General features: G+C 43.5%; 3 protein-coding genes across 5 annotated transcripts; 2 read left to right on the plus strand and 1 right to left on the minus strand.

Moving 5' to 3' along the window:
- The first annotated feature begins 591 nt into the window (after positions 1–591).
- Positions 592–3,882, plus strand: LOC142994730 (polymeric immunoglobulin receptor-like). 3 transcript variants are annotated; one of them, XM_076145561.1, is made up of 8 exons: positions 592–684; positions 795–1,121; positions 1,705–2,019; positions 2,168–2,476; positions 2,643–2,684; positions 2,892–3,005; positions 3,110–3,183; positions 3,370–3,879. In XM_076145561.1, exons 1-8 carry the CDS (start codon positions 651–653, stop codon positions 3,493–3,495), a joined length of 1,341 nt encoding a protein of 446 aa, XP_076001676.1. In that variant the 5' UTR covers positions 592–650; the 3' UTR covers positions 3,496–3,879. The 3 variants fall into 3 exon arrangements, with proteins under 3 accessions (XP_076001676.1, XP_076001675.1, XP_076001677.1); XM_076145560.1 differs by having other exon boundaries at positions 2,595–2,684; positions 3,370–3,878; XM_076145562.1 differs by lacking the exon at positions 1,705–2,019 and having other exon boundaries at positions 2,595–2,684; positions 3,370–3,882.
- Positions 3,883–4,011: 129 nt separating this feature from the next.
- Positions 4,012–6,989, minus strand: tekt4 (tektin 4). The gene is made up of 7 exons (XM_076145563.1): positions 6,471–6,989; positions 6,004–6,074; positions 5,721–5,864; positions 5,546–5,632; positions 5,257–5,392; positions 4,349–4,503; positions 4,012–4,234 (listed from the first exon to the last, which is right to left on the minus strand). The coding sequence occupies exons 1-7, from the start codon at positions 6,987–6,989 to the stop codon at positions 4,021–4,023; spliced, it is 1,326 nt and encodes a 441-aa protein (XP_076001678.1). The 3' UTR covers positions 4,012–4,020.
- A 1,650-nt stretch (positions 6,990–8,639) lies between these two features.
- Positions 8,640–26,340, plus strand: LOC142994726 (lysyl oxidase homolog 4-like). Its single transcript, XM_076145553.1, has 15 exons — positions 8,640–8,842; positions 9,744–10,012; positions 10,104–10,720; positions 11,367–11,578; positions 17,183–17,221; positions 17,319–17,526; positions 17,874–18,054; positions 20,064–20,218; positions 20,354–20,521; positions 21,078–21,240; positions 21,330–21,573; positions 22,221–22,336; positions 22,679–22,815; positions 25,130–25,241; positions 25,334–26,340. Exons 2-15 carry the CDS (start codon positions 9,745–9,747, stop codon positions 25,402–25,404), a joined length of 2,691 nt encoding a protein of 896 aa, XP_076001668.1. The 5' UTR covers positions 8,640–8,842; position 9,744; the 3' UTR covers positions 25,405–26,340.

Consider the following 26,340-nt stretch of genomic DNA (forward strand, 5'->3'; position numbering starts at 1 on the left):
GTAACACCTCAATCGACAAAAAGTGCAGGGGTGGATGAATTGCCTGTAAGGCAGACTTGATTAAAGAGGTGTGACTGTGTTATATGTAAAATTTGCCCATAAGAGGGAAATACTCAAGGAAAAGTAATGTAGTTGCTACAATGTTAATGCTATTTTTATTATCTTTCTTGTTTTTTTGTTTTGTTTTTTACAATAACTGTTCTATTTAACTAAGGAAGTGATGAGTGACTACTGACAAGGATCACTAGGTTAAGATTCTTCTATGTAACCTTCAATTTTAACTTCCCATTTCACAAAAGCATGGCAATTACTTATTTAGACTTACTTCTTCAAATTTCTCTCTTCCAAAATAAAAAAAAATCTTCCACCTAATATTTCATCCTAATGCAGAAGTATATACGGAAGTGAAACTAGTTACTTTCCAAAACTCTTACAACATACTTATTCATTTTCACCACTGCGGAGGTGTTGAGCTGCATGAGGAACTGTTCCATTTGATGGTGTGTGTGATAGATTGTAGGTGTGGTACTTTCATGCGCACTCAGATAGACACATGAAACAATACACACACACACACACACACACACCGGATATATCAACAGTCTCTAGCCCCCTGTGATCATTACCCTGTTTCCTTGCAAGCTAAGAAGATGTGGAACCAACCACTTCTCTTTATCCTCTGCAGTAAGCTTGTCAAAAAGTATCTTATCTATACAAATCAGAGATTTATTTAAGTTAATAATACAGTTTTATTCTCCAACTTCTTTTCCATTCCTTTAATCCTCTCTTTGCAGCTTTGAGTTGTTTCACAGGTGCAGAAGCCATAATCCGTGCGACCGGGTACCATGGAGGAGAAGCCATATTTGTCTGCCCCTATCCAGAAGGATACGAGGGGAGTCAGAAGTACCTGTGTAATAGTCAATGTAGATATGACAACGATGTTCTTATTACAACTGACAAAGCTCAGTCTGGAAGATATTTAATCCTCGATAACAGAGCAAAACATGTCTTCACCGTGACCATCGCTGACCTTGATGATGCCGACGCGGGGAAATATTGGTGTGGTGTGACACAGAGTGGAAAAGATCTCTACAGCAAAGCCAAGCTGGACGTATTGCCAGGTAAGCAAGCAGCTCAGGCATTTCATGTTCTTAAATACACAAAATAAGACTGAATGTGTGCAGTTAAGGCCAAAACATTCACATTCACCTCAGCTACAAGATATTCAAACTTAATGTTTCACAACTCCACTCATTTCACGTTCCCATACAGCTTTACACATTTCTCATGTACGTATATCTGTTAGGGTATCAACTTTAGTGAAGTGTATGGAGTTGCATTTATATTTTTAATCTAGATGTGTTGTAAAGCTTCAGCTGTTTAGAAGTTGTTTCAGTTACTTTGAAAGATGGCTTTGAATCAGCATTAGCTATTTTAAAAAAGCTCACATTGTACATTATATATAGACACTATAGCCTCCACCTTTCAAAGATGCAATATGTTGAAGATGTTTTTATTCATGTGGTTGCTATTCTGACTGCCAAACCACACCATTGTGTTTCTCAGAAGTCCACTTTATTTTGGAGTTTGAGTCTTCTACATACTCTCTTCTAATAATATCTTTATGTCTTTGCTTTTCCTGTCTTCTTATTGCCCCGTGTCTGTCCTTCTGTCCCTCTCTGCCGATGTTTGTCCTGATGGCAGACAGTTGCTGTGACACATTCAGCCAATTCGAAGGTGTAACGGACGCTTCAGCGTCCATCAGCTGCCCTCACGATCAGTATCGGAACACCCTCAAGTACATCTGCAGAGGAACGCAGCCCTCAGTATGTCTGCGTCAAGCTCTTGTCACCTCTATACAGAGCGGAAATAGACGCTTCACACTGAACGACAAGGCCTGGAATGAGTTCATAGTGACCTTTACCCAACTGACACTGTTGGATTCTGGGCCGTACTTGTGTGGTGTACAATCACTCACCGGCTTCGATCACTTCTCTCTTGTTCAGCTAAGTGTAAAAGGTGAGACAAAGAGGCAATGAAGAGACAGGAAAAAAAGCAAAAGAGACCTCAATATTTGCTAAGACAATTCCTCAATTTGAGCTGTGCTGGTATTTCAACACATTCATTCATTTTCACCAAACCCCCCTCTTCTGTTTGTCTTTAATAGAGTGGTGCTGTGTGACTTTAAACAACCTGATCGGCACCGTGGGACGTCCGCTTCAAATGCAGTGTCCCTATCCACCACAACACAAGGGAAAGCTGAAGTTCCTCTGTAAAGGAGACCGACACTACAACTGTAACAAAGTAGTGACAAGCGGGCGGTCCAACAGCAGGTTCAAGCTGCAGGACAGCGTCACCTCAAGCTCTTTCTCGGTCAGGATCACAGAGCTGAGAGCAGAGGATGCTGGGATGTTCTGGTGTGGCTCAGACACAGAGTGGAGCCCCGGCAACTATGTCAAAATTCAACTCTCTGTAGGTAAGATAAGGAAAAGAGCATCAAGGCAGGGGAAAGGCTTGTGTCTGGTCTGCAAGTTACACCCAGGTATCACCATGACGACCTGGATGCTTTACATATTTGTCAATTTATTTTTCAGAAGGACAAAGAATGAATTTCCCCTCATATTCATCTCGTTCTCCAACAGTCTCTCAACAGACAACCAGCATTTACTCCACCGTGACGCCTGGTAAGTGTGACAGTGTAAGTGTGTGTCTGTACATGTAAAAAGGGGAAATGCACATCAGAATCAGAATCAGAATCAGAATTCCTTTATTTGTCCCACAATGGGGAAATTTACAGTGTTACAGCAGCAAGGGGGATAGTGCAGACAAAGAGAAATAAGTTCAATAAAAAATAAAAAATCACACATGTGTGACTCTGTATTTATTTACAGAGGCGGAACATTTAAGGCCTGTAATATTCGCTGCGTCTGCAGTCTTGGCCGTACTGCTGTCAGTGGCTGGCACCCTCGTTGTGGTTTATAAACGGAGGAGTCGCAAAACGCAAGGTGTGTTCACAGCCACACACACACACACACACACACACACACACACACACACACACACAAACTGTGACTTCATCATCTTCACTCTTTTTGTCCACTTGTTCTAGGAGCTGTAGTCAAAGTGAACAGTGGTAACAAGGAGAAGGCGACTGATTCTGGAAAAGGGAAGGATGCAGAAGATGTAAGAAAACAAATGTTCATCTCGCAATATGTGTGTGTTTTAGACGCTAGAAGAAAGAAAGGCCATTGGGTGTGTGTGGTGTCAATTGTGGTGTGGTTGTATTGTATGTGGTTCGGGCCTCATGCAATGCTGACATGATTACACAAGTGACAAGTGTGTAATGTCTCTTTTTTGTTCCTTTTGTAGATTTATGCAAATGCAAATGTGGACGGCTGGGACTTGTATCATGGCGATGATGCAGATAACCACGGAGATTCCCTCTACCAAAACTTCAGTACGGAGGGTGTCTCCTGCCATGAAACTGTTGCTTGATCCAACAAAGCCAAGAAAAAGTTGAAGGATCTGAGTGGCTGTGGTCAGAACTTGCACTCTGGGGTCACGCGGTTTGCACATTATCTCATATATTGTCTATTTTTGTCGAAATCTTTCTGTTTGGATGAGCTGAAATAGCAGCTAACGTATTATATGTAACTGCCTTTTTAACCAAAGAACTATTCCCGGATTGAAATCAAGCTGGGACTTTGTAGTAGTGTGTACAGATTCATTTTTATTATCACCATCAGATATGTTTTGCACTTAGGTGAGTATACATTGCTGTGACAATAAATACCAATAAGGCACTTAATCAACAAAACAACATTATTTTTCTGGCTCGGAGGCATTTAAAAGGAATTGGCCCAAATTATTTAATAAATGGAACATTATATGATGAATTGAGACATTTCAATATGATTTAATATCTCAAATCAGAGTAGGAACACGATAAATCCAACCTTCAAACTTTTAAAATACTGCAGTTCAGCCAAAGTACGATAAGGGGCTTAAATGCTTTGGCCTTCAGTAGCCCGACAGCGTGGTCATTGTGGGGTAACGTTTGCGTTGAGCCATACACTTATCCCTCTCGATGAACAGAGAATGGTTTTTACACTTTACGTCTTTCTCAATGGCCATGCGTGACTCCTCCAGGCGTGACAGAGAGCCTCGGGCTTCACATAGCTGCTGCCGCAAGGATTCCACGGTGGCGTCGATCTGCCGCACCTCCCCTTCCAAACTAGAAACACGCAGCCGGAGAGGAGTTCCGAGAGAGTGCAATAGAGTGAGATCATGCATATCTCCTGTTAGCTTGTGTAAGTAATAGATGAAGGCGTTTTGTATATGTGTTTACCTCAACTGGGGTTCATCTCTGCAGAGCTCCATGTTAGGTCTGATGGAGCGAAGGTAGAGTCTGGACTGGGCTACTCTCAGCGGGGCCTCTTTGTTATGGATGGCCTGCAGCAGAGCCACAATGTTCCTCTCCTGGGCCCCAATTTGCTCCAAGGTCTGCACACATGTGTACATTGTAAGATGGGAAAATAAAAAAACACAGAGAAACACACATAACCTGTTTAAATTCTTAGCTGCCAGACATTACAAGACCTCTTAAACTAAATTCCAGCTGATTAAACAATGAGTGCACTAGATTCTAGGGGATGGGAAATACCTTCTGGCTGCTTTGGTTTCATGTTTGCCAGGATTGATGGTTAGTGCACTTCCTGTTTGTATGAGAGGCCTCTTGTCTCATGTCAGCGTGACGCACTGTCTGTCTGTTTTGACTACAGCTGCATTTGAACCCATTGCTAAATCTGTGCATCATTCTTTCATTTGGTCAATGTACAAAAACAGGTATCCCCAGTAGAAAAGCACGATTGGTTAACAAAGTATATTTCAATTATCAATTTACGGAGACCTTTTCTTTTATTCAACCATACATGAGAGATCTATCCCAAGTCTCAGTGAATTCATGCACTGAGTTATTCCTTGAGCAAACATGTATTTTAATATATTTTTAGTAACCACTTCACAGAAACCTGCCAAGACATAATGTTGCTTCCTCTCTTAATGATTCTTCTAAGACAATTATGGCAAAGACAAAATGTTTACTTCCTCTCTAGTAATGATTGTTGTAAGACAATCAGTGATTACCAAAGACATAATGTTCACTTACATTATAATAATAATAATAATGATAATAATGCTAGGGATAAAGTATATTTTACAAATGCTCAGCTTCAATCAACCTTTCTACATATCAACCTGTGTGTGCAGCAGCTCCAGGTTAGTTCTGGCCTCGATCAGCTCTTCACAGCGCTGACTGAAGGCCTGATCCACAGAGGAGCGCTGGGCTCGAAGATCCTCAGTAGTTTCCAGCAGCACTCGCTCCACAAGCATTCTGAGACACACACACACACACACACACACACACACACACACACACACACACACACATTGTTCATTGGAGTGAACCTTTTAAATCTGTTGGATTGTCACTACCACGTTTGTGTCACCCTGACTGTGAATCTAAGCTACAGTGTGACCTCCTCACCTCAGGTTGTTGGTGGCCTCTTCTGCCTGTATGGCCTTAGACAGATTGTCATGAGTGAACTTTGTCCATGATGGACGATTAGACACCCTGAAGCAGAACAAAAGGCAGGTGTATTGCATAAAAAGCACTTCAATTGTACATTTATACCATTATACGATGGATTTGATGAACTCACTGTTCCTGCAGAGTGGCTGAGCTGGGGTGGAGTTTTGTATCTGGGCTCATGTTGTTCAATCGTCCAGAGTGGTCATCAAATTTGTAAGCTTCATACTTATCAGACCAGTCCAACTCCAAGGTTAGCTTGGCTTCTCTATTGATCCTGACACACGCACACACACACACGCGCGCGCACACACACACGCGCACACACACACACACACACACACACACACACACACACACACACACTGTTAGGTGCATCATGACAGCAAGTTTGCTCTATATTAACAGACACTTACTTGATCTGAATGACAACCTGATCTCTGGTGCTCTTCAGAAGAGCCTGCACGCTCCTGATCAGGTCCACTTCCTATAAAACACACATTCAGACTTGTTGCTATGTCACACTCTGTTTGGTGTTGTCTTACTGTTATTTTAGTGAATTTAGTTAATATCTGTTAAGGGTACAACTATTAAACAAGCTGTTGTGTGTATTAATGTAATTACTGTTTACATTCGTTTAAATTCACGCTGGACTGATTTAAAGACAAAAAGACTGCTTATCGCTGTGAATGACATAGCAAAGAAACATCACCACCTAGAGGCCGTTTGTTTCGAAGGCCTTATTACCTTGACACAGGTGCACTGACTCATAGTTGACCAATACACACATAGCTGACTACTTTCTAACAAACTGGTGACTTAAAACAAGGACGCCTTTATTAAAAGTAACTTTTCTAAACCTCTCTTAATAATCGCTGCTGACCTTTAGCAGCTCCTCCTCCACGGTGTCTCTGACCAGGTCCGGGCCCGGCCGCTGTGCCCGGCAGTTGAGGTTATCGGTGGCGATGGCAAACGGTATCTCGGTGGCGTCCAGCGCCTTTTCCAGCCGCAGCTTCAGCGCCATCAGCGCATCCGTGTCGGTCTGGAGCTGCTCGATGTGCCGCTGCAACTCGGACCTCCAGAGGTGGATGTCCTGCAGCGTCTCACCCAGCATCCGCGTCCCCTCGGCCTGGGTCCGCTGGGTGGCTGCCTCGGTGATCTGGTACAGAGACTTGGAGTCTCGTTGGATCCTCCGGGCTTCATCTCCGTCGAGAGCAGCTTGATGGAGGATGGCGCGGCAGTTGGAGTGCCACTCGCCCGGGGTGTATTTAGCAGAGCGGTACCCCGCGGTGGCTGAGCCGGCGGAGGGCTGCAGCCCTGCGGGTTCCTTCTCTACAGAGACCCCGTGAGCCACGGCTCTGCTGTCAAACTGTGGCCGAGAAGCTAAAAACTCCGAACTCATTTTTCACTGATAAAAAGACACAACAAAATAAGTTCTCAACCGAATTAGTAATGAAACAGTCTACGCTGGTATAATTAGTTCACTGTTTCACAGCAACTCAGCTGCTTGTTTGATGTTGCCTGGTTACACGTGTTGGCTCCAGCAGTTTAGGATCAGGTGTCTCACTTATGAACTGAACTTAGCCGTGTTATAGGAGTGTTTCATTCATAAAATGGAATGATCACACATTAAAGGACAACTACAACAACGATAATGTAGAAATAGAAAGAGTTTACAAAATGTGAAAATTCATACCAAATTCATACCAAACTTCATAAGTTGCACCACCAGTGTTACTTGATGCAAAATATGGAAAACTATGAATTGTTCACACATAAAAAATCATTGTATTAAGTAATGCTGTCCAAATTGGAGGTTCCAAAAGGCTGTACAAACGATTCACTCCACCAGAGGACGCTCTTAAGCCTCACTCAGCTGTTCAGACATGATTCTAAATCAAACAGTATCCAGTATTATCTTTAATTAAACCGAATTCCATCGTCATGTAATCATTTTCAGATATAAGGCTGCTACAGGGGTTTATACACATGATTAATAACAATACATTGGTTAGAAGACTGTAAGAATGTATAATGTAATTTACTTTATCCCTGAGATGAAACGTAGTAATTTTTATGAATAGCACGATAATAATAATAATAATAATAATAATAATAATAATAATAATAATAATAATAATAATAATAATAATAATAATAATAATAATAATAGCAATAATAACAATAACAATAATAGGAAAATCAATATGCCAGTACACATTTTTTCACGATTCTGTACATCCATCTTCCCTTGAGTGAGAAGATACCATGATTGTGGATGAAAGTGAAATTCATGCAGAGAGAAAAACTTCAGGCAGTTCCCCGGAGAGAGCACAGTATTTATTTCATGATACCACCAATTGTGGGCATGGAATCATGCCAGGGCTTGCTGAGCCTGTGTGTGTGTGTGTGTGTGTGTGTGTGTGTGTGTGTGTGTGTGTGTGTGTGTGTGTGTGCGTGCGTGCGTGCGTGCGTGCGTGCGTGCGTGTGGATGTGTGCAATATGATATTCTACCATTGTGTATTTTGCCCAAAAAAAAACAATTACAAAACAGGGATTTTAGTTTCAACAAACAGTTAAGAATTAGTGATAGTTTAAAGATGAGGCTACGGGAACACTGAGTGAAATATTCACAGTGTGGTGAGTTTATGAAATTAAGAGAGGGAAAAAGAGAGAAGAGGTTTCACAAAATGATGGTCTTGTGCAAGTTGAGCTCACGTGTATCCATGTGGAGACCATGTGAGCAGCCTGGCAGAGTGATGTTAGTGTGTGAGCTGATCAACCTGCACCAGTTCAGCACAACAGGCACAAACCAGTAATAATATACAGTAGTTATATTATTACCCCATCAGCTAAACGCCTTTTTTTGTTTATTTGACAACTGGACCCAAAGAAAATAATTCACTCCTTTTCTTTTTCAGTTTCTTTCCTTTATTACGTGGATCTTAACAGACCTTCTGTGGTGTGTTTCCTTTTACCAGGTTTCTTTAACAGGCAGGCAGTGGGTGACGAAAAGGACAAAAGCAACCAGATAAAAAGGAAGAGAAGAAAGAATAGAAAAAAAAAAGCAGCTTAAATGAAATGAACTAGGAGGGAGGACAAAATAGCAGATCTGAGGGAGTGACAGAAAAAGAAAGAGGGAGGGAAAAGAGGAGAATAGAGAGACAGCAGGACCAAACTCACTGCCTTCTTTCTCTCCGGCACTCTGGCTCCCTTCTTTTCTCCCAGTGACTCTGGGGTGAGATCAACAGATAGGTGAGTTCAGCTTGTAACTTATCCCTCTTCTCTCCACTTCTCCTCCTTTGTCTCAGAGTGTGTTTTCTCATTTTGCTATTGCAGCTGCCTAAACTACAGACTTATTTCTTCTCATTCATTCTATTTCATCTCTCACAGCTTTGATCTGCTGCTCTTATTTACACACACTAGTTTGCCCAGTTGGATTTTTTTTGTAGAGGTGCCATAAATACACAGCAGAGCGGATTTTGACAGAATAATTCCATTTATAAATCAAAATCACTATCAGATGTCTTCTTATCTCTGCTGAAGAAACACTTGGACCAAAGATACATTAATAATTCCTCGCTAACCAAAATGTCTCTTGCAGAAGCCGACCTGACGCTTTATTTATGTGTGAGAACATTTTTACGACGGTGTTTATTTGCTTTTGTGTCTGTCTGCTAAATATATGTAACCACGCTTGAGGATTTTGCGGAAAGCCAAAGTTTCCGTTGGCTGGATGGAGGAGTTACTTTTAGTTTTGGTTATTACAGTCCTGGCCTGCCCTCACTGGCCCAGACTGAGACCTATGTTCTCAGCTATTTTCGATGTTTCTCAGTCTGACTGTCCCACTAAATGACTGATTAGTAAAAAACAATAAAAACATCAATCAATCTTTCATTTTCTGTGGAATGTCCCTTTATGGTTAGACATGCAGTTTGTAATTATATGTATGTCAGAGGTTGGAATGTGTATTTTATGGCTTTGCATGATTTTTGGATTTTTGTGGTAGTGTGTGTGAATATATTCAGCGCCTTCTACTTAGCACACACTTTCAGGTTTCTGCAAAATGTTCCCTGTTTTCCAGATTTACACTGCGTTCATGCTGTGTCATCCCTCCAGAAACTTATCTTTCATTCTCCATTTTCCTTTTCTCCAGGATGCTGTGCCTAGGTTCCCTGTCCTCCCTCCTCCTCCTGCTTCTTCTATGCCCCCCTCTGCTGTCTGCCCAGGAGGTGCTTGTGCGTCTTGCGGGAGTAGGCAGGCGCAATGCAAATGAGGGACGTGTGGAGGTGTTTTACAATGGCGCGTGGGGGACGGTGTGTGATGATGAAGTGGATATTAACCTGGCCAATGTGCTGTGTCGACAGTTAGGCTTCCAAAGCAGCTTTACTTGGGCACATAGTGCCAAGTTTGGTGAAGGACAAGGTACGTCAAGCTATAGTGATTCAACTTTGAGGGACTAATGTGATCTGAGTCTTCAGTCTCACTGATTGTGTTTAATCTTCCTCATTCTTAGGTCTGATCTGGCTGGACAATGTGCACTGCAAGGGCACAGAGAACTCTGTTGCTGAGTGTCGGTCCAATGGCTGGGGAGTCAATGACTGCACCCATGCTGAGGACCTGGGGGTCATTTGTAGCCCAGAGCGGAGACCCAACTCTCCCCCAGTCTCCCCGGAGACGGCGCCTTCATCCTCCAGGCAACAGTCACCCCAATCACAACAGAGAAACCCGCACAGTCTGTCCCCCCCCCCAGCTCCTCCTGTAGTGCCAGCTAACGTCCTCTCCACCTCCAGAAGAGGCCACGAGATTGCTCTCCATCGCAATCCAACTAGTTCCCGTCGGAGCAGCATCTCACCACAGGAAAATGGCCACGAGATCCAAATCTTAAGACGAGGCTTGGGTCGAGGCGGTTCAAGACAAGCTCAGGCAGGGAGCTCAGCTTTGCCACAAGGCCATGACTTACCCTCCCATTTGATTAACAGTGCAACCCACAGACAGGTAGCAGGCAGGAGCAGTCCACAAGCTGTTAGACGGGAGGCAGAGGGACAGGGGAACAGGCAGCAGCTCAGTGGAAACCATGTAGAGCCCAACTTCCCAGACCCGGGATATGAAACCGACGTGCGCTTCATCCAGGTAAGAATGCACACACAACCTCAAGTACACATCAAAGAGAGATCCCAATCTGACTTTATTCAGGCTCCCATACACAAATGTCATTGGTGAAGTGGGCACGTATAATTACAGACGAACCTAAAACCCAGCCAGCTCTGGATCCAGCTCAGAGGCACCAACAAGGCCTGAAGTTACGGACCCAACCACCATCTGTGCCTGCCCCAACTTTTCAAACATCCCAGTAATTCAGACCTAGTACTCACCACATTGGAAACAGCAAAACATTTATCACTTGTACTTGGCTGTCCTTTGGTGATCGTGCCGAGTTTACACCATTTTATAATCACCATGACACGGCTCCTGACACATTAAACAAACACCCTCTCTTTTGTCAGGTTCCTTCCTGGTGATGATGTATTGTGGATGATTAGAGGGTGTAATGATTAGAGGCACAGCTTATCGTCCTATCATCTTTCATCCTTATCTCACTTGCGTGCTGTCTGGTGATATTTACCCAAACAATGTGGCAAAATGTTTGCGTGAAGATGACATCATGTTTTTGGCTCCTCGCTTTTGTTGATGTTGAGTTTTAACCCCCTTTGATGATGAAAAGGACGTTAGATTTAGCAGTGGTTGGTGGTGAAAGGACACATCTTCCTGTGAACAGGGCTCTGACAGGGTTCATCTGGAGGAGGCGCGTCTCCGTCCCGTGCTGTCCGGCAACCATGGCGGTCTGGTGACAGAGGGAGTGCTTGAAGTGAAGCATGCTGGGAGATGGCGTCATGTGTGTAACCACGGCTGGGGCCTCAGCAGCAGCCGGGTCGTCTGTGGCATGTTAGGATTCCCTGCCACAGAAGCGTTTGACCAAAACGCCTACAGGTGAGCGTGAGGGTGAATACGGGAGCGACAAGAAAATGGGTGCCTGTGCTCGTGTGTGCGCATCTATCTGCCTGTTTGTGTACAAGTGCGTGTATGTGTATGAAAGGAGTGGAAAAGTGTGGTGGAGCTACACATGTATTAGGTGCCCTGTGCCTGGATTGCTCCTCCATCCCCCCTGTAGTAGAGGTTAACCGCGATGGCTGTCATTAGCACAACCACTTGCCATGACAGGTCCACTGTGGCATTAGTCAGGCTGCCGGCCAAGTCTGTGTCCTGTTGGCTCTGTGGGCCTCAACACAGGATTTTAAAATAGTCCTGGAGAGTATGTTATTAATGTCAGATCCAGACTACAAGATTATCATCATCATGGTGTGTGTCTTTACATAAAACCTCCCTTACATGGTTTCTAATCTCATATAATTATAAAACTCTCTGAAAATTGTGTACAGCAGCACTTCCCATTGCGCCGCGGTTGCAACGTAGACTGAAGACTTCACAGATTAGGCAGCTCAGTCTCCATATCGCATCACATCTCATCTAATATCTATCATCATAGAATTTCTGTCACTTCTCCAAGTCAGCGATAGGAGTTTGCACAGAAAAAACAAATCCACACACCTTTGTTTTAAATTCAAGTGGAAATCCCAAAGGTACCAAATATGCAATTAAGGGATTTTTAAATCCTTTGTGCATGGTTCACATGATTTTTAATGGGTTACTCAGACTAATTCATGATTCAGTTACCAGTAATAAAGAGGTAAATCAGGAAAGCACAACTGAGATGAAAATACGCCCAAGTAATAGAAGTAAAAATACTAATAATAAAATCTTACAGCAGAAAAAACATCTTAAAAGAAAAAAGATAAATTATTACTGTATTTACTTTTATTTAATTATGGGTTCCAGTAATAATATCAGGCTCACTATGTCTGGATGAACACAACTCATATGTTTGGCCATAAATATCCCCTGAAGCACCTATACAGACCTTCAATGCTCTTATACTTGCACACATAAACACACACACACACACACACACACACACACACACACACACACACCACAACCAAAGCCCAACGCCTCACTCACACACGCACGCCTCCGCCCTCACCATGCAGAATCTCGCTTGACCTTACATAAACCTCCAGATCCTAAACACGTACAAGTTCACACACAAATAAACACGCAAACACAGCCCGCCGTTTGTCCGTCCGTCTGCCCGCAGAGGTCTTTTTATGGCCAACAGGACGACTGCGCTGACCACTGGCCTAACCCTGCACCATCTGTCTGTCCATGTCACCAATAATTAGCCCCTGTGTCCTGCTCAGCTCTGTTTGGACGGCAGGATACCGACTGCTTTCTCCCCCCCGGCTGCCCCCGTTCACCACAGACCAGCGATGAATAGCTCCCTCTCTCACTCGGCCTCTTAGAAGTGGGAAGTAACCGACTTGCTGTAGCTCTGTACTCCATTTGACATGAATCTGATGCAGATCAAGTCTTTCAACAAAAATATTGCTCTCGTCAGGCCTTGTTTCAGCTTTAAGTCGCAATCAGTTTCTAACATTTAGATATTTGAAAGCGTATCTATTGCTATCAATAGGGTATTTTAAAATATTCATAATCTGACATTGGGCCACATTTCTTAAAGCTTGGATGCAATGTTTGTTTTAGCAGGCAAGGCAGCGTTTCATGATTTTTAACCTCTAAAATCCCTCCCTTACATTAAATGCAAATGTGGACGATGCTGACAAAACACGTCTGGTGTGTCTGTGCGTGCGTTGCATATTTGTCCTAAGTGCCCGTGTAGCCGCTTATTTACAGACTGGACCACTCCACCCAGCAACATCTAACATCAATAGAGCAGTCAGACAGTAAACACCTGTGGGTGTGTGTGTGTGTTTACAGAAAGGAACAAACAGCATAATAATCTGGAGCCATATCCGATTGCGTATTTTGAGGCAGATATGTAAATTTGCCACTGGTCTTTTAATACTGCTTTATGACTTATGACCGTATTTTATACTGATGCAAACACTAACAGTCACATGACATCGCCCCAGTCTGCCCATCGTGCTGGCTGTCATCCACGTATGCTCTTCCTTGGAGGTTGCGTCCACTTGAACAGCTGCAATTATGGTTTGGAGAGTGGGAAGATGCGGGAAAGAACTTTCTAATCTGGAATATTCTCTGTCCTGAACCTGCTGCACACCCTGGTACTGTGTCGGCGCTGCCTTCTCTGGCTATGTGGCTTTGGCGTGACTGCGTTAGTCGCTGCCTGTTAAGTTGCTTTGTGCCTTTTTACAGATGTTTAAAGACTCTCTCTCTTTTTGCTACACTTACAAAGGCAAGCGCTGAAGCCATTTACCAGCTCCCTTGTTTCGACACATCCACTCTCTCTTTGAGGCTCGCAGTGACTTCTTCAGATCCTATAATTTACATTCACCCCCCGTTTCTTGTCTCTCCCCTCCTCGGTTACTGCTCTTTTAAGGCAACTTTTTATGCTTTCTGGCAATTATGCTAAAAGCCACATTTCATGGAAAGTACATCATTATGACTCTTTGAATTCTCCTTCTATGGAGATTGATGGAACTGTCTAGAAACTGTTGTGGGGTTATTGCTGCAACCTGCCGTCTCCTGAGTGTTGAGCCGATTGTTCCAGCCAGGCAGCTTTGTGTTCGCGCAGCATAATAACAGGTTATCTCCTCTGACAGGCGACTCCTCTGCACTGTGCCTTATGGCGTTGTGTGGTCAGAGTTACTTCAAAACGTGGCATCAGGCCAAAGATCCTGAGAAGAGATAGAACTACGAGCCTTCCTGCTTTCAAAGGATTCAGCGGGGCTGCGGTTTGTCTGGCCTCAACACTGTGGTTTACCTCTTTTCTTTTGAGACTGAGCGGGCTTCATTCAGCTCGACAGCCCGTCAAACAGAACCATATTGTCTTTCAGAAGCCCAACTGAAGGACACGCGTTTTCTATTCCAAAAACGGCAGTCTTACATCACTCGCTCATTGTATCCCAGCATGCAGTCATAACGTGGGGTTTTAAAGGGCTTTATTTTACAGCAGCTTGATTCAGTATGTACGTGCATATTTCCATGTCTGCAGTGTGTGAATTGACATGCTACCGCTCAACCGCACGGCAGACACTGCCAAGCAACTCTTGGGCAATTATATGGGTAGCACTCTCTCCCCTGACCCCCCCCCCCCCCCCCCCCCCCCCCCCAAACACACACACACACACACACATTCCTCCTCTCTACCCCATGAGCTAATTCCTCCTCGTGCTGTAGTCTGTCTCTCTCATTTTGAGTCACCGCAGTGATGTGTAACAAGTTTAATTGCTGCATAATCGTGTACACGCACACATTCACACACAAGACAGATGAACACCTTTCAAAATCTGTACAGGAAGATTTCAAGTTGATACAACCCTATTTGTGATAACGTAGCATCTACAGCTAGTATGCTCCATGCTGTCACTTAGACGTGTCAGAATTCCTAGCTGGCTACAAACTAGCATCGCTTTCCCTTTTGTCAACCGACAATAAGACATGTGGGTTTATCACACTGAAGAGCAACATGACATCAATGTCCGACTGATTATGTCACATTTCACAATTAAAGAAAATGTGCAACGTTTTACTGTGAATAGGCTGCTAGCTTGTAGTTTGGACTGTTAATTAATATAATATATATATATATATATATATAATATTAATATAATAATTGTATTGTATTGTATAATAATTAATATACTGTGTGAAATAATTTCTTAAGTAAACTGCCGGAATAATAAGCGAGATAACTTTTTGTCAGGTGCAGATTATTGCAGAATAAGACTATCAAGACACAGATGCTAACGTTAGCCCTCACTTGTAAATCTGTCTGTGTTCTCTCAATTTGGAACGTACCGTTTGTCAAAGCCTTTGGTACCCATTTCTCTATTCACAAATTCAAATGATGCAATAGGGGGGTCAGTGAAGACTCCACTAATAGGACCTCAAGGTCATTCTAACACAGCTACAATGCAGACAGGAAGCAGAGCGAAAGAGCTTCTGAGCTTTGATCCACCATATTACACAGATATGAATTCCCTGCACAAGAGAAACGTATGCAAATTTAAAGCTTTCAATAGACCATAAAAGATGGAGGAGTCCGTTTGTCTAGACCGATTCCACACTGAACATTGCAAAATAATAACATATAACAGTGTAAACTTATCTGAGGGTGGAATTTTCCTTCAACTGCCTTGGGGGAAAAGAATTATATGATATGGCCCTTAGTCTGTGGCTGTTGTTGCCTCGTGTGTGATTTGTGGTTCCCTCGTTGAACTGTACCGGGCTTCCCTGCGTTCTTTCGTCACGTGGATTCGTAATTTCTTAGGCTAGCGTTTGGGAACTCACACAGTAATCTGCGCTACACGAGGATACTAAGGGTCAGTACTGCTCCTGTCTAAGATTGATTTGAGGCGTCACACTGCATTATTCTGGCTGTTGCAAATGGTCAGCTCCAGTGTGTGTGTGGGTGTGTGTGACAGAGGCACACTTCCCAGAACCTGCCTGGTAACTGAATCATGTTTTCTTTTCTTTTTTATTGGATTCGCCCCTTTTTCTGTGCTGTTTCAGTTCATCTATTTGTGGGATGATGTGTACATGAGTGTGTGTGCGTGTGTGTGTGTATAGGGGGCCTCTTTTTGTGTACACAGTTTCCCTTTAGGATTTGACTCCAGTCGATGGTAATAACCGTGAAACTGGACACAGTTTTGAAAACCATGTTGGATTTGGCAGAGCTCAGTCAGGCCACTTGCAGGCATTAATGTATGGTACCTTATTCATATTTATAGTATTTTTCCACTTGAAAGTGCCAAACCAGACATCTACAGTAGACGTATAGGCAAACATTAAGACAGGACTACCGCTGAGTGGAAAGGAAGATCTAAAAATTACATACCAAGAGGGTTTGGGAAGGAAAGACAGAAAAAAATAACAAATAAAGAAAGACGGAATTATGGGATCCTGTATTGTAAAACTCGTTTCATTTTCTCTCCGCTTTTATTCCCCCTCCCTCTGCGTTCTCTCGCTCACTCTCTCCCTCGACAGCCATATATTTAGCTGTGGAACCACACGCCCTTTCCAGCTTGTTGCGTCTCCTTTGTGTTTACAGCTTTCAGTTTGTTTATCACAGGTTTGGGAGATAGAGCGGATGAGTGAGGAGATCAAGGAAGCCGAGGAAGGATGATTGAGGCGGAAAGACGATATTGTGCAAGAGTAGAAAAAGACCACATGAAGCAAACTAAAGCGAGACAAAGACAATGTATAGAATAACTGCTTGCTTGGTGCCGTTGACAAACAAGGCCATATGTACTTAAGGCAGCTCCTCTAAGGTTTCATGTCTGTGAACTGTGAGAAGTTGAAGCACTGAGGGATGTTCTCTCCTTTGATTGTTTCATATAAATAATTTATGGGTCCTCGAAGAGATTAAACTATTTGGTAGGTGGGGAAAGTAAATAAAAGATAAACATCTGGCAGCCCATGAGATTTGTTTAGAGCTGTAGAAGTTTACAACGTCAATCTGAAAACTCTGCTTTTACATTCTTTGTTTTTCAGGAAACTGTGGGACTCCAAGTTGTCTGACCCATCCTCTAGGTAAGATCCTCATCTCTTCCTTGCTGCATGCTCAACATTATTAATGGTGATTTTTACAAACACAAATATGTCTCTCTGTTTTGTTTTGGCCCTTCAGACTGAGGACACTGATCAGTAAGAAGGGTTACTGGGTGGAGAAGGTGCAGTGCCAGGGGGGGGAGGCCTCTCTGTCTCAGTGCCAGGCTCTGCTGTCCCTCCCCAGTAATGATATGCCATGCCGGGCCGGCATGCACGTCGTGGTCCGCTGTGTCCCTGGGTCTCAGTTCACACGCTTTGGCAGAGTGCCCGCACCCCCAGCCGTGCAGGTCAGTGTTAGCCTGATGTTCATACTAAGCAGCCATTTTGTGAGGCTGGACCCTGGCTGAGTCACTGTGGGGGTGGAATTAAAACATGTTTGATGTGTGCTAATGTATTAAACATCTTTAAACAGCACTCTTGGTCGTTGGGGATACTATTCACCATGTGTTAACAACTAAAGGCTGTACAGGGCGCTGTGCCCTTAGACCCTTATGATATTCACAAAGGTTACTGCAAGTTTGTGATGGAAGGTTCACACTTAAAGAGCTAAGTCAGTTCTAGAATAGGCGTCCATAAATTTATAACCCAAATGATATGTCTAAAATATCTACCCAAACTCTGCTCCACTTTCCAGCCGGTGGTGCGTCTGAAGTCGGGGCCACGGCTGGGCGAGGGCCGTGTGGAGGTGCTGAGGGAGGGTAAGTGGGGCACCGTGTGTGACCACCTGTGGGACATCAGTGCAGCCAGCGTCGTCTGCAGGGAGCTGGGCTTCGGCACGGCCAAGGAGGCCCTCAACCGGGCTCAGCTTGGACAGGGTGAGATGGAACACAAACACATTTAGAAAGTACTTTGCTAATTGTCTTTGCTATTCTTCACATTTCACTCGCTTGATCCAACAAAGGCAGAAATAATATTGCACAAAAGGTTACATAGTGCTGCTTGAAGATTGCCTGTGCCTGAACTTGGATGTGTACCTCTGAGGGTGGACTGTAGTGTATTGATCTTGTGTAGCATGAAAGCTTTTGTGGTTGTAGATGGAGCCATGCAAAGTCAGGGAAACTGACCTCAACCTCAAACTTTTAATCAGGAAGTAACCCTTGTGATGTCATAAGCGTGAGTTTCCCTGACTGTGCTGCTGCCACAAAGCTTTTGGTTTTATTGTTTTCACATGCTGAACCGAACTCCCTAAGACCAATAAACTGGATTGGATGTGTATAATCAGCGGAGACACCCTTTAAGGGTTAAGGCCCAGCGATCATTGGCTAAAGCACAATTCTGGTGTTTCCCATTTGTCATTGCATTGAGCCTATAGCCTATAATTGCCTTCACAATTTCATTTAGTTTCTCTCTGTTCCGCTCCAGATGCAAGATGTTAAAATGAAACCAACCGGTTAGAGAACTTCATTCATGAAAGCATATCCGTGTTGACTATAATGATAGCAAGAGTAGTATGATGAAGACTCTTGGCTACTGATTTAGTTCAGTTGTAAGGTCTTTGGGCGAGTTCCCAAGTTCACCATGCACCCTGAGAACCATCAGTTTATCTCCTTAGACTAAACACAGTTTCTCACATAACTCACCAGGCCCAAGCAGACAAATAAACCCAGTGAAACTGTTTACAGCCTGGCTTCTGCTTCTATCTTAGAAGCTCACTGTTGAGAAACTCTACCCATGACCAACTGTACAAGTGTAAACTATGCAAGCAGGTTCCTGTAGTTGAAACAATGGCATGCACTGTTGTTGTCAAAATAAACCTGCTGTATGTTAAATGTTATCACGGCTTTGAAACCAGGATGTCACGCAATTCTCACATTACCAAATATTCAGAAAGATTGTGATTGTTTTGGCACTAATAGTGGGCATGAGAGTATATTCACCAAATTACCAAACAATAATAGATTTAAACATTTTCCTAGAAAACAGTCCGTGCTCTCACACACTCAATTACCCTCCTTTTACTTGCCGCACCTCTGCAGTAACCCTCTAATCACATTCATTTCCGTCCATTATCTTTCTGCCCAAATGAGCACATAGCACGTCCTGTAATGGTGGGTGCTTTTCCTTCTCTCCTTCTCTGCTTTCCTTAATGAAGTCATTTAGAGAATCCATTTGAGTGCTGCTTTTAGGACTCTATAAAGAAGGTGCTATGGTGCTACAATGTGTAAATAATAAACATGATTAAATGTGAAAATTGAGCATTGTGGTTTCCCATTCCCCCGAGAACCCTAACCCAAAATTCAGGTCAGTCGACCAATGTTGTGGTTACAGATGAGTTCTAATGACAAGAGTGAGGAATGTGTCCAACACTTTTCACGTGTTGTATTGTCTTGATCTTCACCAGGTTAATATGACAGAATAAGGTGATACATAGGGGGTCGAGTGCAGGCTTATGAGTGGTGCAGCCAGAGAAAAACGACAGAAGACTGTAAAGACTTATCCATCCAACTTGACTTGATGACATCATTAGCTATTTAAAGGCAAATTATAGGGCTTTAGCCTGGGCCTCACACACCTACGCAAACATAGATGTCTTCAAAGATTTTCCTCAATTTTGGCATTTTGGTACCTATTTTGGTTTATAAAGCATGTCCCTCATGTGCAGTGTGCAGAGCAGAGTGTAATTTGGACAGAAAGCTCTCTGGTTAAGCTCAGATTCAGAGCCACATCAGAGGTACGGATCATGTCTGCTCTTTTAATGCCTCTCTGTGGGCCACGGCTGCCCGGTATGCAAAGCCATCAGGATTTAGGAACTTTTACGCATGTGTTTGCATGTGTGAGCACGTCCTCTCGCATGTGCCCTCAACACTACGTGGCCTCTTTGTAGGTACCGGTCCCATTCACATGAACAGCGTCCAGTGCACGGGCAGTGAGACGTCCATCCTGGGGTGTCCCTTCAGAGAGGTGCCGCTTTACACCTGCAAACACAGCCAGGACGTATCTGTTCGCTGCAACGTCCCCAACACCGGCCTGCAAGCTACAGTGAGACACACACACACACACACACGCAAACTCATCAACATTTTGACACATGACAGCATAGCAGGAATTAAGTTTCATTTCTTTTTGCAAACTAAGTCTTTGGTACTAGTTCAATGTCCCTCGCTGCCCATTCAGGTGCGTCTGGCAGGAGGCAGGGAGCCCTCAGAGGGCCGCGTGGAGGTGCTGATGGAGGTCGGAGGGGTGAAACGCTGGGGCAGTGTGTGCAGTGAGAACTGGGGCATCAATGAGGCCATGGTGGTGTGTCGACAGCTGGGCCTCGGCTTCGCTTCAAGAGCACACCAGGTGAGGACTAGAATAGCACGGAATAGAATAGAGCCTTTCATTTTCACTCAGCTTTTGTTCTCTGTTCTCTCTTTCTCTCTCTCTCTCTCTCTCTGTCTCTCTCTCTCTCTCTCTCTCTCTCTCTCCGTCTCCCTCCTCTCTGCTGTTTGTGTGTCTGTGCTGTGTTATTACCGAGGCCTGAGGTAATTATAGGCTTCTCAAACGTCCACTTCCAGTGCAACAAAAATAAAAGAGGGAAAGTGAGGCGAAGAAAGATCGGGAGAGGAAGAAATTCACAGGGCAAACAAACTCAAAATAGAACTGGGCATGGAAAGGCCAGTGTGTCTTAGGGGTGTTGTTGGGAACATTTAACTGGCAGTTTTAAAATTGTTTAAAAAAAAAGAGTGGAAAATGTGATAATGTGCACTGATAGCTTCTATACAAATTGAGGTTTAATTGTTATACCCCAGGCAACTTGTCGCCTTCAACAGATTTCACATGTTTATATCCTTATGTGTTTAACTGTTTGAATCTCTGTTGTGTGGTCACATGTGCGTTTTGTTCTTTCTGCCTGTAGGAGACCTGGTACTGGCCTGGTTCTGCAGATGCTCAGGAGGTGGTTCTCAGTGGGACCCACTGCATCGGCACCGAGATGTCTGTCCAGCAGTGTCGCAAAAACACAAACGTCTACTGTCCCAGAGGAGGAGATGGCAGAGCTGCAGGGGTCACCTGTGTGGAGAGTGAGGCCCAAATCAGCACATCATGATGACACGTTTGAGTTTATGGTACAATGGCTGTGATGTCATCTCTAACCTTTGACCCCTTACAGCCGCTCCCGATCTTGTGTTGGATGCTCAGCTGGTCCAAGAGACGGCCTACCTGGAGGACCGACCGCTCCACCTGCTGACCTGCGCCAACGAGGAGAACTGCCTGTCATCCTCCGCTGCCAGGATGAACTGGCCGTACGGACACCGCCGCCTGCTGCGCTTCTCCTCACGCATCATGAACCTGGGCCGCGCTGACTTCAGACCCCGTGCCACCAGAGAGAGCTGGGTATGGCACCAGTGTCACAGGTGAGACCGGGAAGAGAAGGAGAATCATGAGAATGTAGAAGACAGGAGAAGTCGGAGAAGGTTTGCATTTGAGTAATACGGAAATAACTTCAATACCACAAATATTGAAAATACAGTTTGACCTTAGAGTACTTCTGGTATGGATGGAGGTTGAACAGTAAAACGCCTTAGAATTCATTCCCCAGATAAGATGAAGAGTGCTGAATTATTCCTGAGTCCTGTACTATAAATAACTTAACAAATAACACACACAACTCTCTCATTTAACTCAATAAACACTACCTTTTATCCTACAAAATGATGTTTACGAGAAACGTGCTCCTCGCTGGTCACCCATCTGTTGCACTGGGAGCCATGACTGAGCTCAAACCAGCCTGGCTTCTTATCTCAGCGGTTGTGGTTCCCGTGTCCCAAAACGAAAAGGCACAACTCAGTTTCGCTCCCGGCCGCAAAACCCAATCACCAACCTCCTCCAGCAGCAAATACATGGTTTCACTGTCGGCTCTGCGAAAAAGCTTCTGGGAAAAGTTTTGTAATGAGAGAAAGAGCAACACTGAGGTGATTGTGTCAACTCTTTATGATTCTTCGTTTATGTTGCATATAATGCCTACGCTGTATTTATCGAGCTATCCCGCTCTCATTCACAGGCATTACCACAGTATTGAGGTGTTCACCCACTATGATCTACTCACCCTCAATGGAACTAAAGTGGCTGAAGGTCACAAGGCCAGCTTCTGTTTGGAGGACACCTACTGCCCCGACGGTGAGAGACCAAACACGCAAAACCACGCCGTGTGAATTTTGTCTTTTAAGGGTTATCTGGAAAAGAGAGCAGTGCCGTGAGAAACATCTAAGACAATAACACAGCCGCAGTCAAGAATGCATAAGACTGCAAAGCTAAAAAATCCCATAATGAGCGTTCAGAAGGCAGCAGCAGACTGTAAGATCGGGGGCCAAGCCTGAATATGCTCATAGCCTGAAAACTTAAGATCTTGTATTCAATTCATAGTCTTGAAGCAAGAACTCATTTGTATTTGTTGGAGTACTTGATGGAGGATGCCAAATAACAACACATGATATTCTTCTTATTACATCTCTCCTCCAGGCATGCAGAAGCGCTATGCCTGCTACAACATGGGACAGCAGGGGATCTCAGTCGGCTGCTGGGATACTTACCGCCATGACATCGACTGCCAGTGGGTGGACGTTACAGACGTGCGGCCCGGAGAATATATATTCCAGGTCAGGAAGCATCTTTTATGTGTTCAGCCGTCAATACGTAAAATTCTAATGCCCAGATAGAAATCAATTCAACACTTTATGGGGAAATAGAATCCAACTAACACATATTTCCTCTTGGTTCTGACCTTAAAAGCGAAGAAAAGAGAGCAAATAGGGGTTTGGCATTTCAACATTTCAACATTTGAAGGCGTATATGAGATGAAAGCTGTGATAGAGACTGTAATTTTAGCTAAATGGTGCTTGGCAGTCATTCAGGTGTTATATGTACGTAGTTTAAGGGCGTGTGAGCGTTTAAGGCGAGCAAATTTAGTCTGCATTTACATCGAAAGTAGACCTGCTATTAGTCCACCCTTTCAGACTGTGCAGGATTATTGGCAGTGGAAAGACTGTGTCAGCATTTTGCGTTTGCACAGTCTGAGATTTGTTTGTTCAACTTCACAGCTTCTTCACATCGCACCGAGCTGATCTGTGGTACGAGACGCACTCAAATACTTTACTTAAGTCAAAATTGCCTTACCAGTGTAGACGAGACAAAAATCTTGCTCCATCAGACATTTTGGGGAAAGAAAGAAGGCAGGAAGAAAGAGTGTAAACAAGAGGAATGTAATAGAGAAGGAGAAAGTCCAGTACTTGAGGAGAAAGTACATTCACTCATAGTCATTTGTTACATTTTCATTAAAATAGTGATGTTTACTTTCTAAATATTTTCTGGGAGTTTACACAAAATCAAGATGCTTGTCGTGAGTGTGTATCTGCATTAGTGCTCCGTATGTGTGGTCATGTCTGGAGAGATACAATCGCATACGCATCATAAAGCAGGGGTCTACTTTTGTCATGACTTTGCGGTGGATTGTGGCACAGCAGTCGTGGAGCGGGTCGTAAACGTGTTACAAGTGAGAGGTGGAGGGAGTGAGCGACTGGGTGTTTCTTAGACTCTTAACCCAGAAAGGCAGGGAGGCAGCCATTTTTAGGAGCATACATTTAACTCCATGAGCCACATTCACCTCAGTCTGATTGCTCGTGATTGCGCCGTCATTTAAAAATCAGCTGCACGACCTTACCGCCGCTACGATGACGGCGTAAAAAACAGACCGTCTGTCCTTTGTTTCACATTCTTACAGGAGCTTTTAAAGGGCATCCAGTCCCATGTGGATGTGCTGTTTTACATCAGAGCTCTTAAATATATGCCTGATGGAAAAAATGATATCATAAATCATTTATTTAAAGATCTTAAATCCGTCTCTGCAAATACAATTGGAACCGCAGAATTCTCAACGTATGTAAAAATGAAAGGGGTTTACTTTATTGTGTATGTGGTCAGGTTATCTCTTTGATGTGTGAATCAGGAAAATTCATTTGTGTGCTTTTTTTGTACATGGCAGACAGGGTGGAAAACAACACACCATGGCAACCAATCAAGCAACCGTGGCTACAGAGTAATGATAGGCTGGAGCTGAAAACCCCAAACTGTCATCTGCATCTTTAGCTCTTTCTCTCCAGCATGGAGATAACATTAGAAAGTGATGTCATGCAGCCACTTCATACATTATAAGCCGTATAGAAACAGACAACAATAACCTTGTGGTTTCTCAGACAGACACATGACTCTCTCTCTCTCTCTCTCTCTTTCTCTCTCTCTCTCTCTCTCTGTGGGCTTTTCCCAAAAGTCTGAAGTTAGTGATGTGTTACTCTCATTTGTTGCATTTCTAAACTACAAAGCACAAAGCAAGCTCATACCTCTACCGAGATAGAGTAGTCCCCCAATTATATCTCTTGTCTCTATCTCAGTGAGGTTATTGCCTAGACCATGATGAAGATATTGATCCATGTAGTAAACTGGCAGTTATCCTGTGAGAGTCCTTCACATGTTGGGTGAGACCAACATATGCTGTCCCAACATCTCTGCCCCAGCACCTTCAGTCGCAGAGCACATTGCACTTCTATATGTTTTACTCTAATCTAAAGACTGCCGACGACCTTCACCAGACCCTCTTGAGACACCTGACCCAAGGTGTGAATGACTCTCACAGGAGAAATGCTGGTTTACTGCTTAACACTCACAGATACATGACTCAACTGCAAGTCCTCCTTATTTGAACTTGACCAAGGGAATGAAAGGACGTTTATAGTTTCTGTTTCATGTCAGGAATATCCAAGGTAAAATAAACATGGAATTATTGTGCTCTTCGTTTAATTGGTATACTTGATTGAAAACAGAGATGTGATGTCATTGAGGCTTCAGCAGTTACGTTTTTCGGAAGAGGACTGACTTTAACGTTGCAGACTTTAATCTCCAGTCTCTTTCCCTTTACAGGTAGAGGTTAACCCCAGTTTAGACATGGCTGAGTCTGATTTCCAAAACAATGTGATGCGCTGCCGGTGCAAGTATGATGGAGCCAGAGTTTTCATGTTTGGATGCCATGCAGGTAACATAAAAAGATTTGATTCAATTTCAAATTCTCTGTCTCCGCTTCCCGTATTTAGCTTCAGCTAACGGCCTCTGCTTGAATCCCCACAGGTGATGCATACAGTGCTGAGATGGAAGACTTGTTTGACCACCAGCGTCAGATCTCCAACAACTTCCTGTGAATGACAGACAGCAAGAAATCAGGGCAAAACAATTGAACATCCCCTCGTTACACCTCAACAAGTCAGGGAAAGGAGCTTGAAAAACAATGAACATATGCCAGCAGGTAGAGAGAGAGACGGATGAGAGGAAGGGAAACGGAAAAAGAGTGGGAGGGGAAAGGGTGTCGTCACCGGCGACTAATCCTGTTAATTAAAATAGCTGAGAAAAGTGGGAGGGATGTAGAAAGAGGGAAGAGAGAAAAGGCCAAAGAAAGGACCAATGGAAGTTTTTCACCATGATAAAACATAGAGTACTTTACAGTTTAAGATATTTGTCTTTTATCAAATTTAATTCCCTTGATCAAAAGTACCCACAGTTAGTAAAGTAATGATACGAAAGCACACGAGTCCATGTAACACAAGTACTGTCAATGAAACCTCTGTACCGCTGAACTCCTGTGTGCCGTCTTACTTCTGGTGCTTTGATTGCCTACATTCCACATGTAGCGTTTACTGTTCAAACTGTGTGGTTTTTGGCTTGGAATAAGAATCCATATTTTTCCATGGTGCTATTTGCCTTATTTGAATAAATATTGTAATGTATTGCAAATGTATTGTCATGTACAGTTTTATATTACCTCTCTGGAATATTGTTCTTTAGGTCTCTAATTTATGCAGAATTTTATTGTACTTATGACTTGATTCTTGTCCCTGTGTAGCTGTGTTTTGTATTGTTAATTTTATTATGACAAATCATTTCACTTGTCTGTGCTTCACCTGTTAAACATTGGTAACATCGGATGAGATCTGGTTGTACCACAATATTGCGCCTTCAGCCATACTTGGTAATGGTAGTGAAAGAATAAACATCAGATTGTCAAACTGTATGATTATTTGGGACATGCTTTTTTGATTGCAGATATTGTTAAATGCTAAAAACAGGAAATAAAATGATTA

This window comes from Genypterus blacodes, unplaced genomic scaffold (assembly GCF_046128005.1).
Source record: "Genypterus blacodes isolate CSIRO-AG114 ecotype Tasmania unplaced genomic scaffold, CSIRO-AGI_Gbla_v1 ptg000030l_1, whole genome shotgun sequence".
Classification (NCBI taxonomy): domain Eukaryota; kingdom Metazoa; phylum Chordata; class Actinopteri; order Ophidiiformes; family Ophidiidae; genus Genypterus; species Genypterus blacodes.